At 36.5% G+C, this 16,934-nt stretch overlaps 1 protein-coding gene across 5 annotated transcripts in view; it reads right to left on the bottom strand.

Moving 5' to 3' along the window:
* The window catches only part of LAMA2 (laminin subunit alpha 2), a 517,841-nt gene that overhangs the window by 163,419 nt on the left and 337,488 nt on the right, over positions 1-16,934 (bottom strand). For all 5 annotated transcript variants that reach the window (XM_045842659.1, XM_045842661.1, XM_045842662.1 and 2 more), the window contains 7 exons: positions 14,348-14,484; positions 9,601-9,837; positions 8,150-8,293; positions 7,269-7,448; positions 6,972-7,160; positions 6,755-6,888; positions 2,984-3,101 (listed from right to left, as the gene is read on the bottom strand). In XM_045842659.1, the coding sequence (XP_045698615.1) occupies positions 2,984-3,101; positions 6,755-6,888; positions 6,972-7,160; positions 7,269-7,448; positions 8,150-8,293; positions 9,601-9,837; positions 14,348-14,484 (1,139 nt within the window). The remainder of the gene's footprint in view (positions 1-2,983; positions 3,102-6,754; positions 6,889-6,971; positions 7,161-7,268; positions 7,449-8,149; positions 8,294-9,600; positions 9,838-14,347; positions 14,485-16,934) is intronic.

Genomic DNA, 16,934 nt, shown 5'->3' with positions numbered 1-16,934 from the left:
AGGGTTGTTATGAGGATTAAATGAGATAAATGTATCCTTAGTGCTTAACATATAATAAATCAAGAGGGGTACCTCTATCCCAGATAATTTTTAAAATATAGTCATTGAGAATATATTAAGAATAAAGGCAACAGTGGTTGTTCTAAGTTGCACTGGGAAACAAAATTACAATGTAGGTCATTTATCCACACCATTTCTCAATATTTTATGTACCTGCACCGTCTTTGGATCTTCCATGTGCAACAGAAATGATAAAGTTATCCGAAGAGTTGTGCATGTGTGAAAAGAAAAGTCTGTGTTCACTGTTTTGTCTTCTGAATTTAATGAGCTGAGCATAGGTATAAACTGTTGGGGGTTTAAAAGCAATAGTTTTACTAGACAAAAGTGACAGCTTCTAAGTGAGACATCAGCTAATTTAGCTGTGAGACAAACATCCTATCAAACCTGGGGGAGGGGAAAGAGGATGAAATGATCAAAAGATGACCTACACATTTCCGTTTTCCATAATCCTATTTCTGAGAACAACCTATTCAGTGGTGAATATTTTCCATTCCTCCACACAACCTAACCTGAGTTTAGGTCAGTTTAGGCAGCCATGTTAACTGAGAGGATGTTGAGAAGTAGCTTAGATATTAAGTATGTTAAATTCAATGTCTCCCACACCAATTTGTGTGGTGAGGAAACTGTGCCCTTTATTTCACTTCTAAAGGTAATATGGTCTCTGCTTCAAATCATAAATTGTAATAAGGAGGCATTTCTAGAACTGACATTTTCAATGAACAGGCTGCAATGTCCTAACACCTCAGGTAATAGGCCAAGGCTAAACGTCTTCCCACATAGCTATATTTTCACTGATGACGAACACTTCATTTTGTTTGTTTGCATCATATCTTGGGTAAAAAAACATGAAATGAAAATCTCATAATTGCAGACATCTCTAGAACAGCACACATTTGGCAAAAATATGGTAAAGGAATTGTTTTGTGTATTCATGACCCAAAGCATATGTTCCTGATATGGGGTATGTTCTTTACAACCTGTCCTTAGCTCTTGCTTTGATGATTAGATTTTATGCCTGGGCAATTACACTTTTGAATCAAGATGAATTATAAATAAGATATATAACAGATTAAAAGCAATGGGTTGTGGAGAGCACCTCAGGTACCTTCTTATGAGAGATAGGCCTTTATCCCCATAATCTCTCCACTCAGATATTACTGCACTCATTGTCTGCAAATAGGAGCACAAGTGAAATTCATGACGAGTAGGTGGAGCCGCCAATGCTGGTGGTAATTTGCATGTATTCCTAGTTTTTCTTGATTTTCTTAATTTATCATTTGCTTCATTTGTGTTAATGTATATTTTCATATAATGATAGAAAATTATTAAGCATAATGGGAAAGCATGTTTTAGAACATACTATTTTAAAAACCTACTGATCACAATAAGGAGAGATTTTAACATTTAAAATACGGAATGAAGGTAGACTAATTAAAATAATTTGCTATTCCACTAACATTTTCATTCATAAGTAAACAGTAGTATTATTTTATATAAATGTAGAAAAAATACAGCTGGAGTAACTTTCTCTATAAGATATTTATAAGTCAATCTTGACTACTTACTGAATAGCAAAATAATATTGCAGAATCAGAAAATTTTAGACCCTCAAAAGACAATCACTATTTTTTTTAATTGGCTAACTATATAACCACTAAGGCCCATAGCAATTAAGGAATTGACTAAGGTTACACAGTGAGTCAGAAATATAGCCAAATACTTCTTAAGATAAAAAAATAAATTAAAAAAAAATAAATTCACTTCTTTTCTAGAAAAATCCCAAGTTCTTTCTGTCTCTACCTTTAAATCTTACCCACTGATGGGAAACATAGCATATTTCATATGTACCATGCTCACTATCTCCTTTTTCACATATACACTGTATGTGCATATGTGTATTTGGGTGGGTTGTATATATAAGTGCAGTATATATACTTACTGGTATGTGTACAAATACATATATACACAAATACATATATATGTACATATATATTTGTATCAAATATATATATACATATATTTGTATATATGTGTATGTAGGGGTTCTTATTTAATAATGAGATGGCTTATTTGATGTTATTGGACCAAATGGACGCATTCAAATGACTATTGTCCTTCAGAACAGTCACAAGCAAAGCTATAACATTATTCCAGGGATGTTTCACAAGAAATTTGCAGTTATTCTTAGGAAATTGTCCTCTGAAAAACCTGGAATCCCAGTGAGGTTACTAAGTTGAATGACACTTCAGTTGACAATGGGGCTTTCACACTTATGTTCTCATTTATATGAATCCCCATGATGACCGTGCAGGTCAACAAGCTGGGGTCTGGAGACAAAGAGAGCAAAGGCCCTGCCCAGGTGGTGCAGCGAGGCAGGATTCACCAGAGCCAACCCATTTTTCCTTTTCATTGCACTGTGCCACCTCTCAAGGGGTTTGCATTTATCACTTTTAAGCTGTACTTCACTTTTAACCTGGTGGCATCACATGGCTTCTCAAATCCTATTTACAAAAGAAGATGTATAAAATTATTTGTGTATAAATCAATACACAGATTGATAACTACTTAGTCCACTCATAACAATACTAACCTACTGCAGCTTCAGTATCTCTAATGGGTCAGAAGAAATGGCAGGAAAATAAACCAGATGTAATAAATGGGCCTTATGAAAACATTATTTTCTGACTGCTCCATATTTTTACAGATTTTTAAAGGTTTATAAAATATTTCCCTTCAGATGCGACTCCTACTCCTAGGTAAGAACAGCATCCTCCTCCTCTTACTGTGTCTCTCACTGTGAAAGGAAGATCAAGTAAAATAGGGTGAGAGTAGGCATGGAAGTAATGACTGCAGCAGCTGAGAGCATTTCTGTTTGGTCAGGTAAGAGAGCTGGGCTTAAGCAGGTAGGCAGGGACCAGCTTACCTCACAGGACAGACCAGAGTAGCCCGGAGGACAATCACATTTTTCGATCAAGCGAGCTGCAGGAGTCACTGCTGTTACCCGTCCTTGTTCAGCGACTTCCATTGAGATTTCGGAAATGCTGGGCACAGCAAACATACAATTAGATCACCATGCAGTAGGTAAGATCACCTAGCAAACAGTCAATCCTACAACAAGAGTGCCCTCAGGTTTTTGTCATTCTGTTGCTTTGAAGCTGTCTAAAATTTAGGAACTTATGCACTACACCTGATTCTTGCATCTTTGTTTTCTCAAAGGTTGAGATTATACATTTGCAAAATATTTACATAAATCAAAAGGAGTTTAGTAAGTTAGATGTCTGATATCCTGTTGAGAAGTTATTATAAAGATCCCGCCCCCTCAACTTTTAAAATGAGAGTGGCTTCAGGTAGACCTGGCCAGTTAATAGATTTTCAGACAGACAGCCATGGTTCTTCCCCGTTAGAACCGCTCCTACAGTCACTGGTGAAACAGCTTTTCCTTTACAACTGACGCTGATATCTTCCCCTTGAGTTTCTGAATGTCCTTCTAAAATGTCAGAAAACCATCTAGAAAACAATGATTGAGCATAATCGAATAATATTGATCTTCTGATGATGAAGTATTTTCAAATCAGTATTTTATTTAACTTTATTAAATAAATCCTTCAAGTAACTTAACTCATGCTTCCTATTGGTGGAAAGGTCCTTATAATTGAAAAAAAATCACAGCAAAAACATTGCTACCCTTTTCATTAATTTGGAATTATGCATAAAAATATATACAGTTCATAAACTCAGACTATTTCATGACTAATAACATGAAATGTTCTGAAAATAAACATCTAAATGAGACAGTGAACAGTTTTGCTTCAATAAAAGGCACCTCTGGTGGCTTAAGCAGCTTGAATCATAAACTTTATAGCAGGTATAAATAAGTTTTATTGACACTGAGTTATGAGTGCACATTTTGACTTCGCCAGCATTGGAATCTGCAGTCTGGGGATCAGTCAGCTTTTGTGAAACACACGTTCAATTCAAATTCAGAGTTTGAACAGAGCAGTTGTGACCTGCAAACCCTTCCCCTCCTACGAGAACGACTCTATCTTTAGATTCCCCGGGGTTCTCTGTGGAGATGGAAAGGTAGCTTGGTGTTTGTGGACAAGGCAGCCCCGCTGGCATCTCGTGGTGTTTTATAACCTGTGAATTTACCAGCAGAGTCTTTCCTCTCCTTGCACATGCTTGTACACAACCGACTTGTGAGTATTTAAAAAAACCAAGTGAAACTTGAATGGGGTCAACAGTGGATGTTTCTATAATACATGGCTTTTTTCTCAGGAGGTTAGAGAGTAACTGATTTTCCTGAATCAGGGATTTAGCTAAATTCAAGCTTTTATTCAAATGAAAACAGAAATACAAAGTTGTTATATCCTTCAAATAAATGTAAGAGAAGACAAAAGCAGAGAAAAAATTCAGCATTGAAAATATGTACAAAATCTGAATCTTAAACCACACGTGTAATAAGTTCAACTCTCTGCTTCTGACACTACTTCAGTTTGCAACTGAGTGAACCTGCGGGGTTTTGTCTTTGCTACTTTGGGGGCCAGAGTCAAAATTATTTTTTTACTTTGTCACAATTCCACTGTCTTAGAAAATCAAGGGCTAATCCCCTGCTTTACTTGTCCTTATTGGTGCCAGATGATGACTCTCATTTTTACTGAACCTAGAGGAAAAGTGGTCTTTATTTATTTTGAAGTTTCAAAAAAAATGATCTTGTAAGCCAAAAAATATTATTTAGTGAGGAATGTGAAATAAGGTCATAAGGGAAAGAGACTTATGAGGAAAAAAGACATGCCCACAGCATAGGAAGATGGGACCTGTGTGAGAGAGCCAAAGAAAGTAAAATGAAAAATGCAGGGCAGCACTGTCAGTTCTGCTAACAAGGGTTCCGTGCGCCACCACGCTCTTTTACTGCAGCACAGAACAGCTTGCAAGTTAATTTGCACACTCACAAAGTCCTTTGCTATCTTCTATGACTGTGAACCTGCTTCAGCTTCTACCATCTAATTTACATTTATTTGACACTTAAATTAATTAACAAGGTAGCTGACAGTATATATTTGGTACATGTTTTGTATTATTTCACATAAAATAATCTCTTGGTAGAAGCACAAGCTATGAAAGGACAACCGAAGGAATACAGATTTGAAAGTGAATGTTGGCCCTTGATTTATCCTTTTGCTTTTGGTATAATCAGAAAAGCAATACAGATCTTCTGCATGAAAGACAAGGAGTTCTGTTATAGGGTTAGCACAGTGTAAACATTGGAAATGTTGTATTTTTATATTCATTGGTTTGCCATGAGAGGTTACATAATTTTTTTGTTTTCTCTCTCTGGACTGGTCTACAAATTCATTATACAAGACTGCTTTCAAATATCTATCGATTTCTTATTCTTACAGGACATAATAGAGAAAATGAAATGCCAGAGAAATTGAGAATACGTGTATGAACTCAGCTCAACTTTCTGCCTCCACCGTATAAAAACCTCTGTGTGACCCCTCACTTTATCTCATCGGGCACGTTGCCCCTTCCACTCAGGGAACTTGACTACGTGTGCTCATGATGTTCAAGCCTCACGGCGTCTCCACTATTTGCCCTCTCTTTATTCCATGATTTTTAAATGTATTCATTCCTTGCTATTGACTTCTTTCCCCATTGTATGTAAACACGCTTACTCCTCTTTGAGATTTAACCATCATCCCTTGAACTTTGAGATTATTTCATTCCTCCCTTTTATAGTTATGTTCATGGAAAACACTAGTCTGTACTTACAATATTAGGTTCAATGTGTCCCGCTTATTCCTCAAAATGTTGAGACTATTTCTTCCAAAAAAGTGCACTAAAACTGGCAAAAAGAATGTCACCAGTGTGATCCTAAGTGTCAATGTCAGAAAGTCTCATTTTTTAAAAGATTTTATTTACTTATTTTTAGAGAGGGAAGGGCGGGAGAAAGAGAGAGAGAGAAACATCAATGTGTGGTTGCTGGGGGCCATGGCCTGCAAGCCAAGCATGTGCCCTAACTGGGAATCGAACCTGCGATGCTTTGGTTCGCAGCCCAAGCTCAATCCACTGAGCTACGCCAGTCAGGGGCAGAAAGTCTCATTTTAATGGATACTTTGTGTCATATTAAAACAGTTCCTTACAGTATTCATATCCTCTGGCTTCCAGTATTTATTTTTGTTGTTCTCCTGTGCTCTTTTCTGTTTGCTGTGATTCCCAGTCTTTTCACATCATGATGCACAGGAAAATGACAGCATTGTATGGTGCACTGGGGTGAACTGAACAGATGACAATGCATGTGGGTGAAAAAGTTGGGGCCGACTTCTCTCTGCCTGGTGGCCCTGAGGGTGTAAGGGGCTTATTTTCAAAGCTGTCTTGCAACCTATTTATAGCACCACAGCTAATTATCTCTACCCTATCGGACATCATCTCCTGAAGTTCTGACTGGTATCTAAAACTCACTGAGTCAAAGGTCAGTTCACCATTTTCGCCCCTTAAACTTACTTCTCAACCTATTTTCCTTTTGGGGGAAATGGCAATAACTTCCACCAGGTGACCTAGAAGCCATCTTTGATTTGTCTTCTCTCCACATGCTCCCAAACACTTCTAAATTTTTCTTGCCTGATGTCTTACTGATCTTCCCTGTAGACTCTAGAATAAGAACTTAACTTGGGTATTTTCTATCAGCGTTTACCTGCTTTGTCTCATCACATTTCCATATGTAGCCTTGATAAGAATATAATGGATATCATAGAGTACATTCAAGAAGTCTTCACGGGTCACAGTTCTACTGACTCGAGGATCATCACCATAATATTTCCACTCTTTCTGTTAACAAGAAAATGAATGACTTTGGTGAAACTGAGTGTAAACCCATTGGCATACTTACACCAAACAACTAGTAACCTTACCTCTGTCATTTCAATTTCATGCCTCGTCAGTTGGCCGATTAGAGGAGCAGCCATATGCCTGATGATAACCCTAGCATGAGCTGGAGTCCCACCTCGAATGATAACTTGAGGATTATATGTAAAGAAACCTGTCTCTTCTCTTGCCTCAAAGTAGATGGTATACTTGAGTTTTCCACCATAGGCCATCAACTGACAAAATAAAGTGAGGGGCAAGGAGTTAGATAGATCTCCACATGGAGTGATTTCTAAAACATATTTTGCTTTGTTCTCATGTGACTTCAAAGTTCTTGTCCTTACCTTCTTTCCTTCAAATTGCTCTGGAAGTTTCCAATAAAAAGGTTCCAAACGGAGATCTTGCCTCACCCGATCCATGTTGGCAACAATCTCTGGATCTTGAAAATCAATGCCTTTGGTAGTTGTGTGCTGCAGGGCCTCATCCACCAGGGGCAGAATGGTCTGCTCCGGCGTCAGAGTCACCTGCGAGGGATCGGATCACAGCAGGAGGTTGAGTTCAAGTCTTTGGGGCACCCCTTTAAAACCAAGTTATGGACAGCATGTCTACCTGCAGTGCCATCCCCATTCTGATGAGCAGTTTTCCCAAGAAACAGAACTAGAGCCTAGTGAGCAAGTAGGGCATGGGAGTAAATCTTTCTGACTTGCTGGCACAGGGAAAACCACAACATCTGTGAAAATTAGAGACTTTTACATTGACAAAAAGTATCATTTAAATGTAGGAAGAGTTAAAGGAAAATGTAAGTAAAAATAAACATGCTTCCACCCTAAAAATCTATGATTCTCTAAGGCTGGCTGGAATAAGTGTGCAAGGAGCCTGGTGTTCATGACTGCATTAGCACAGATCAGGATTCATGCTCCGGAGTCCTCACTCTTCAGAATGCAGCTTCTTCCAATCCCCACACAAGTGTCCCTTGCAAGGTTTCCCCTTCTCTCTTGGCATCTATTTCTTTATAACAATAAATGAACTGTTTTTAAGGAAAATTAAAAAAGGCATTTACTCCAACCCTCTAAAGGCACACGGCCCCTTTACCATTTTGAGATGTGCACAGGGGAAAAGGTTGCTTAAATGTTTTGCCATTTCCTCCCAGCCCTCAGTGCCCAGCTAAAAGACGCCAGCAGGGATAACATTATACCATTACATGGCTCAGCAGGTCCTCACTCACCCTTGTGCGGATCAGTCCTTCCGCTTCAGAGCACTGAGTAGTGGCGCCAAAGCAATAGCAGCTGCTGCAGCCAAGTGGGTTCTTGGCATCGAGTCCGAATTTGCCAGACCGGCACCTGTCACAGTGGACACCTTCCACATTCACCTGAAGAAAGATGGGAGTCCCTCAGTGTTCGTAACAGTGAAGTGACGAAAGAAATAAACTTGAGAATAAATACCAGGGGTATGCGTTTTAAAAATGGAAAAAAACCCAAAAAAGATCACTGAGTATCATACTCACATCTCAGATTGTACATGTAGATAATCTCGTTGACATTGGGTGAATGTAAAATATGCCTTATTTATACATAAGGACATTACCAAAGATATTGTATATTGTTTTTTAAATCTAAGCAGCACATTTTCTACTATTCTGCTGTGAACAGTATGAGTCATGAGAATTTAAAGTGCAAAATAAAAACATCAATTCCTAAACAGTGATGTAATGCAAAAAAAATAGATGTAAAAAGACAAGATATTAAAATGTAGATTTATAAAATTACTATTATATAATGTATGTATAATCATATAATATGCATTAAATATAAATGGTAATGGAAACATAAAAGATTGAATAAAAATAAAATAAACAAGTATAATGTGTAGTTATAATTAAGATACGTAACAATGCAGCTTTGTATTTTGGGTTTGTTTCAGGAACCCGAGTGGCAGAGGCTGCCTTTTCTTGAATTCTCAAGATTGTTCTAGCAATCACTCCCTGGATGTCATCCTTCTGTGTTTCTGTCCTTCTCCATATTGACTTTTTCTTGAAAAGATACCTGTGACCCAGTCTTAATTGCATTTACCCTGAAATTGATTTTTCAGATACATCTAAGATGGGGAAAAAAATCTCTCTTATCCTTTTTAATGGGCTGTTTTTCTACATCGTTTAACAATATTAATGAAGGCTGAAATTCCCACATAGTCACTGTTTGAAATGTCAGTGTTTATATGTGATGAAATTTTACAGAACTTCCACAGCATTAAATATATTTTTCAGTGCACAGTGATTGCAGATTAATTTGAGGAGAAATGTTTTTTTTTATAAGCCTTATTATTTAGCTCTGATTTTCTCTGTTGTTGCTTAAGAAAACTGTCTTCTTTCCCCTCCCAGACTATTCTTGTTTAAGAAAAGTGGCTGTGTAAAGAAAAATTTACCATTAAAAATATATCACATCTACCAACTAGAAAAAAAATCAGGCTTTGGGTAAAAATAAGTTCTTAAAAAGCAGTGCTTATCCCTATGCTAATGCACATACATCAATAAAATCTCTGTGTCTGTCAGTGAGTTTTTGTTTTTCTGTTTGTTTAGCCCAATGACGCAGGAATAATGAATACAGAATGAAGTTAATACTGAGCTATGAAAATAGAATTGAGGCAAGTTTTTCCTCAATGTATTTTGGCAGCACATACCTTACAAGTGCATTGCCCCGTTCGATCGATACAGGAGCATTTTTTAGTCTCTGAATCACAGGTTGCCTCCTGAGTCCCGGGCAGGAAGCAGTCACAGGGAGTGCAGTGAGGGTGGTTCCAGTGACCGCTCCTGCACTCCGTACATTTGGCACCAGAGAACCTTGGATGACAGTTGCACTGGCCCGTGTTTACGTTGCACTGGAAATCCAAGGATCCCACCGTGTTACAGTCACAAGCCTACGGAGGAGGCCAAAACAGCAACAATTAACACCATTTCCTGGGAAATAGCTTAAAATTTTAATTCTAATGTTTCTTTGCTCCCATTAAACACACATTAATCATGTGTCTATTATATGCTTTGTACTGTTCCAGTTTAGTCGCTTGGGAAACATCAGTGAACATAACACTAAAATTGCTTCCTGCATTTACTAAAATATATGAGTGTCCAGCAACCATAACACTATTGAATATGGAAGAAAATATACTTCCTCTGCCTTTTTGTGGCAAGGAGGAATTGGATATGGGTTTTCTTCAAACCTTTTATGTTTCAAAGACTGAACTTAAAACAAAGTCATTTTACTTTATCATCTCATTTTCATATCATAGCACTTAAGTTGTACAGAGACATACCTTACAGTTTAGTGCAGGGAGACAAGTAAATATGTAAATAGAACATAATGGAATAACATTATATAATAGGAAAGTGCAAAATGCTATGAGAACGTACAAGATGCACCAAGCCAGATGTGGGGAAGCCAGGGAGAATTTAGAGAAGAGACAGGTAGGGTGTTGTTTTGGGCATTTCGTTTTTCAGACAAGCCTGATTTGAGGTGCTTTGCTGGTAACTATATATACACATGATTTTCTCTTTATTTGTGTAATTACGAATTTTAATGGAATTTTTTAATTTTGAAGTTCTTTTAATTAATTTACTGCGACATGGTGAGTTTTTGCAGTTTGATAAAAAGCTGTTTCTGGTCACAGCGTTATTTCTTCAAATTCATGTTTGATATTTACTTCTGTTCTCATTGACCAGTTTTGTTCTTCAGGATCCCCTGTGATGCCTCCCCACTTCTGTCTCTCAGATCTGTAATGTCCTCATGTCTTCAGCAGTTATTTTCTTATTTGCCTCTTAAATTTGATTCTCTATTTTATAGCTCTTATTTTACACAGGAAAATTCTTTTGTATGTATATATCCAATGCTTCTTTTAATTACACTATTGCATGTTTAGCTTCTTTTCAATGATTTATTTCCTCTCTTTTTTGGTTTCTCCTCATCCATGTGACTGTTTTTCTTATATTCTTTAAAATTTTTTCTGTTCCTGACTTACAAAGTTCATATCTCCTTGCAATGTAATAGGAGCATATGTCTAAGAGTATGTCTAAAATGCCATTTAGAATCTTGGAATAAATAAATGATTTTCAGAGACCAGCTGTGCCAATGATCAATCTACTGTTGCAGAGCTTTAAATTCACTCTTCCTTGCCCTGATTTGTGATGCTAAGGTTAGAACCTACACAGCAGAGAGAAAGGAGGAGCTCTTCCCCTTTGCAACAGCATGGATGGAACTAGAGAGCATTATGCTAAGTGAAATAAGCCAGGTAGTGAATAACAAATACCATATGATCTCACCTTTAACTGGAAAATAATCAACAAAGAAAAAAACAAACAAAATATAACCAGAGGCATTGAAATTAAGAACAATCTGACAGTAACCAGGGGGGAGGTAGGAGGGGATAATGGGGGGAAGGGTTTTCAAAAACAACTATAAAGGACACATGAACAAAACCAAGGGGGAGGGTGGAAGCAAGAGAGGGAGGTCAGTTTGGCTGGGGTGGGGGGGAGTAGTTGGAGGGGAATGCAGACAACTGTAATTGAACAACAATAAAATATTAAAAAAAAAAAAAGAACCTATAGACATTTCTCCAGGGCCTGGTAGGTGAATGTTAAGCTTCATCAACAGAGGGCGCTATAGAGACCAAAAAACCCTCAGTGGTGGGAAGAGACTCCTGTCCTGGGTTACTCTCATTGTTATCATTATTATATTATTTATCCTGAGAGCCTAGAAGGTCAGAATGATTCTAAATGTGCTCCTAAGACCACTGTTCCCAGATTTCTAAGTAGCTTCGGTTTACACATAGCTCTGACCATGACAGGCTGCTTCTAAGTCATTCCCATAGCCCTCAGCAGTGGTGGGCAGCTTCCTTAGACTAGCACTTGCACACAAACCCCGCCAAGTGTTTAGTCATTGTTTGTTTTACCACAGGCAAGCTGTGTGGTCCTGTGGTATCCACCCTCTCTTCAAATAGATCCGAATCTCAGCCTTGGTGGCGTTGGGGAGTGGGAAATGTGTGGCCTGTCTTAGCCCTTGGTTCCTTTATGGTCCACCCTCTGTAAGCCTAAAGCTAGCTGGTAGCTTTTCTTTTGTATCTGCTACTTCAGTAACTTTTCAAGGAACCGTCTTTTACTGGTTAACAAGTCTTTATATCCTACTTTCCCTGTTTAAATAACTGGTGTGGTTTGTCTCCTGAGTGGGTACTGACTTGCTATCCAAGTGGGTACCACGCCTCTCTGTGTCTGAATTTGTCACCACACAGTATCTATACTTAGTCTGTCACCTGACTCTTCTTAATGCCGCACTACTGTTCTTCTGAGATCTACAACTCCATGGCAAACTCATGTGCACAGCAACTTGCCAAATTCCCAGATCTAGTACTGGCTGGATTTCACTTTGTATTTCTCACACGTTCATTGCTCAGCTTAATTCTTATATCCACCACTGCTGGGGATATTTCTTCTTCTGCCCCTGCCAAGAAGGCTTTACTTATGAGACTACTCTTTCTAGAATGTGATGCACAATCACTGGCTTCCCATATATCATCTCTTTCCTGTCCAAATGCTTGGTGAAATATTTTCCAAGATTCTGATACAAAAATAATTGCCAGGCCTTATTTTGGATATTTTTATGATTAAGTATTTTTTATGTCTTCACTGCTGTCCAGTAAAAAGTGCTGGATAGGTGATGTTATTAAAAGTTATTTTAGACCTTGAATGAAATTATTTATTATGTTGCAGACATGAACAGTTTCCAAGCATTGAACAAGTCACTGTCATCACTCCAAGTAATTCATCCTTATAGAACATCAAGTGTAGAATGAGATTTCAAAATAAGGATGATTGGCTTATTCGTTTAAATATTTTTTCCTTGACTCAACCAAAATGAGCTATGATCAGAAACAGTAAATTAGGTATGGATGGAAACTGTAATCATGCAATAAATTTAAAAAATGCCTTATGAGACATCCTTATCATTTAACTAAAATATAAAATGCCTGCTACCTAATTTATTGCATCATTCTTAAAGACTAATTGACAGTACCAATAGACATTGACACCTTTCCAAAGCAGGAAGTATATCCAGCAAGTTATAGTAAAGAGTAAATGAAACCATTAACCATATGTTTAGATAGCACTTTAGTCGACATCAAACCTGAATCATAATTAGATGTAATGTTTGTTTAGCAACAGAGGGTTTATGCACTATTCCCCTGCTAGCAAAAGATGGCAGGCTTTCTATTCTTCTTTAATAAACGCTCAAATGATGTGTGTGCTCACACCTCGGCACGGAGAAATTATCCATGACACAAAGAGAGAAAGCCATAAACTCAAATCACTGTAGATTTAGATTACAGTCATCCAAGTTTGTAAAATAAGAGAATTCATGCTTATAAATATTTGTGAGAGCTCTAAGAATTTTTAACTGATCATAATGATGAGGTTATTCAGAAATTTATATTTTTAGTAGTGGTTCAAAGTAATCAAAACAACTTCAAACCACATGATGGTCAATGATCATTATATAATGACATCAAATATATAACTACTTAAAAAAGCTTGGTCTATAATTTATCCTGATCTATAGTTTGAACACTAGATATCAGCTGCAATTTCAGGAGCTTTATTAGAATTTGGCCACATCATTAGGTTTTGTGGCTAAATGGAACCCTCCTATGTCTCCTTATGGCTTGTTCGAGAGTCCAGTGATGAGACAGATACTTGGATTCCAAGTGGAAAATGCAAAAAGAGTTATAGAAACTTGTAACATTGTTCACACCCATCTAAAATTTTGGAACTTTTGAGGAATTTTTGTTTTGTTTCCAAAAATGTAGCTCTCTGAATCTTCAAACTGGATAGTTACTTCTAGTAACTGATGCTGCATATATTTCTCTAAATGTGAGTTTGGCCGTGTAGCTTTCTAAGGTCCATCTATGGAAACAATTGAGAATTTTTCTAAGTGAAAGGTTGTTAATAAGACTCTTCAGAACTTCTCAACTATTTACTAGAAACTGAAACCTAGTCATAATTTGAGGGTAATTCGTACAGATTTTTGGCAAATTCCTTTAATTAGTTCCTAATTTGCTTGTACTTTGTACTCTGCAAATATAGTTCATTGTGTGTAAGTGGGAGGCTCTGGCTCTTTCCATTTTATTACATGTTTATTTGTTCTTTTCCCACCTTTTTGGTAGGTATCATGGATGAGGTGGCATAAATATGTTCTTACTTCATTATCTTTCCCACAAGTGGAATAAATGTGAGATATTGATCAATCACTGCAATCACTCCATAGTGATAGTTCCACATTGTTTTGTAATATAATATTGGATTTGAAATGCCCAACTATAGAGCTCTACCAACACAAAAAGTCTTTCAAACACATTATCAGATGAAATAAAGCGACTCACTCACCTTGCAGCCAGAGATGATGCTGTGGCCCCAGGTACGAGGTGCGCATTGAGAACACTGATCTCCAATGGTATTGGGAGGGCAAATGCATCGCCCAGTCGTTGGGTCACAGTTATTACCCAGATGAGAACAGTTACAAGCTTCACAGGTGAAAGGAGGAATAAAAAAGTAAAATTTTGATAGAAAATGCGATTTGTGTTGTTTTATTTTCCATACTATAGCTAAGGATCCTTGAAAGTAAAATCTTAATTCATTCACCTTTTATATCACAGTGCAGTGTACTTCAGAGTTTTTCAACACATATATGTTGTAATTCACTCAATAGTTTCAAAAGGTAAAGCATTTATAACTTTTCAAATATGCCTAAGGAAACAATGAGCTGGTGTATCAGATTCCATGTTAACTGTATTATCTTATATGCGTTTCTATATTTAATTCATAATTAATTTTCTATACTGTATAGATTAACAATTCCTTCCTATGATGATTATGATTTGCAATAAAAACCATTAAGCTTAATAGGCTTCCTAAATTCAGTATATACTGATACCCATATATATATCCTGAGAGACATATATATACACATTTATAGGCAGATAAATGTATATTGTATATATACCCTGACATATATAAATATATACATTTATAGATAGATGCTTTTGAGTTTTATTTACCACCTGCCTTATTTTTTTTCAATACATTTTTAATTTTCTATGCTCCAATGCAATACATAAAGAGCACAAATTCACCCCACCGATGCACTGTCACAAAGATTGCAAACACAAGATGGAGACCTTCCAAGCTATCCAAGATAAGGACTATATGCTGCTTATTACATAATAGGTGACCTAGTTACTGAGTATATTTTAGTGCAGTGTTTCATATTAAAGAGAGAAAGCAAGAGAAGAAAAAACCAAAGAACTTGAATTTAAATAGAAGACGAATGTTACAAGAAATCTTTTAATTGGTTATATGATGATTAAATCTTTTTAACAAAATACATTTGGGATATTTGATTAAGTTCACATTGTAAGGGATTATAATTATCATAGTGCACAGCATTTCATACCACCTATGAAAAATGTTTAGCATAATACCTGATATAGGGTAAACACCAAATAAATCTTAGCCATTATTTTTATTATCATTATTATCATTGCTGCTAATTTTCAGCCAAAGGATTTAGTTTATATGCACTATTTATTAATAAGTAAAATAGTTCATTTTGTTTTTAAATTTATGTGTTAAAAATGTCTCTGACAGTTCAAATCATTACCTGCAAATAGAAATTCTCTAAGTTGTTCTTTAATAGAATCATAACACTGACTTAATAAGACAAATGAGTAATTAGCTTGTTTTTATTTTTTGTTAAAATAGAATGTGTATCACATGGATAATGCCTATATAGAAATAATGATAATAATTATAACAATAACAATAAATACTTACATGGCACTTATGTGCCAGGCGTTCCTCTGAATATTGTATAGCCATCAATTCAACTAATTCTTACAAAAACCCAGCAAGGTATATACTATTATTTTTTTAAAGATTTTATTTATTTATTTTTAGAGAGGGGAAGGGAGAAAGGCAGGGAGAAAGAGAGGGAGAAAAACATCAATGTGTGGTTGCCTCTTAAGCACCCCGCTACTGGGAACCTGGCCTACAACCCAGGCATGTGCCCTGAGTTGGAATCAAACCAGCAACCCTTTGGTTTGCACGCCGGCACTCAGTCCACTGAGCCACACCAGCCAGGTCTTACTTTGTTTATTTAATAGATGAATTTTGCCAAGGGACAGGGAAACCAGGTCATTCAATTAACTTCACATAACTGGTCACCTGTGGTGCCACTAAATAAATTTAAGCTCTTTGGAGTATGTCATGCTCTCAAAATATTGCTATCTTACCTATTTGGTTCTTGTTCTCTGTTCTGTTTTTCTGGGTTAAATGCTACTATGTCTGAAGTTCTAAAATGTTCTCTATTTCAATATTTTAAATAAGGTTTTTGGTCTCTTTTATAATTTTTGGTAATGGATACATTTGAATATATAGCATAATTTCATTTATTTCAATTACATGAAAATGTTAGTGAGATTTAGATTAAAACAGTATTATTTTATTTTATTTTTTAAAGATTTATTTACTTATTTTTAGAGAGGATAAGGAAGAGAGAAAGTGAGGGAGAGAAACATGAATGTGTGGTTGCCTCTCACACGTTCCTCATTGGGGACCTGGCCTGCAACCCAGACATGTGCCCTGACTGGGAATCCAACCGGCAACCCTTTGGTTTACAGGCTGGTGCTCAGTCCACTGAATCACAGCAGCCAGGGCAAAAAAAAACAGCATATTTTAAAATTCAGCTTTAGAATTTTTGGTATATACAGATATTGACTTAGAAATCACATGCAGAGTTTTGGAGGGACTACAATGATAACATTTAGAATAATTTCTAATGGCTTAATTTATAATCACAACTGTATATCATAAGTGTTTGAGAATAATTTCAAATGTTATTCCTGATACTTTTCACATAAATTTACTACAGTAGTCCATAAAAAAGTCTTAAAAAATCTTACCATGTACTTATCAT

Source organism: Phyllostomus hastatus, unplaced genomic scaffold (assembly GCF_019186645.2).
Source record: "Phyllostomus hastatus isolate PE091 unplaced genomic scaffold, TTU_PhHast_1.1 phas_contig_40, whole genome shotgun sequence".
Classification (NCBI taxonomy): domain Eukaryota; kingdom Metazoa; phylum Chordata; class Mammalia; order Chiroptera; family Phyllostomidae; genus Phyllostomus; species Phyllostomus hastatus.
Note: the sequence above shows the minus strand (reverse complement) of the source record. Positions and strands in the feature narration are given on the sequence as shown.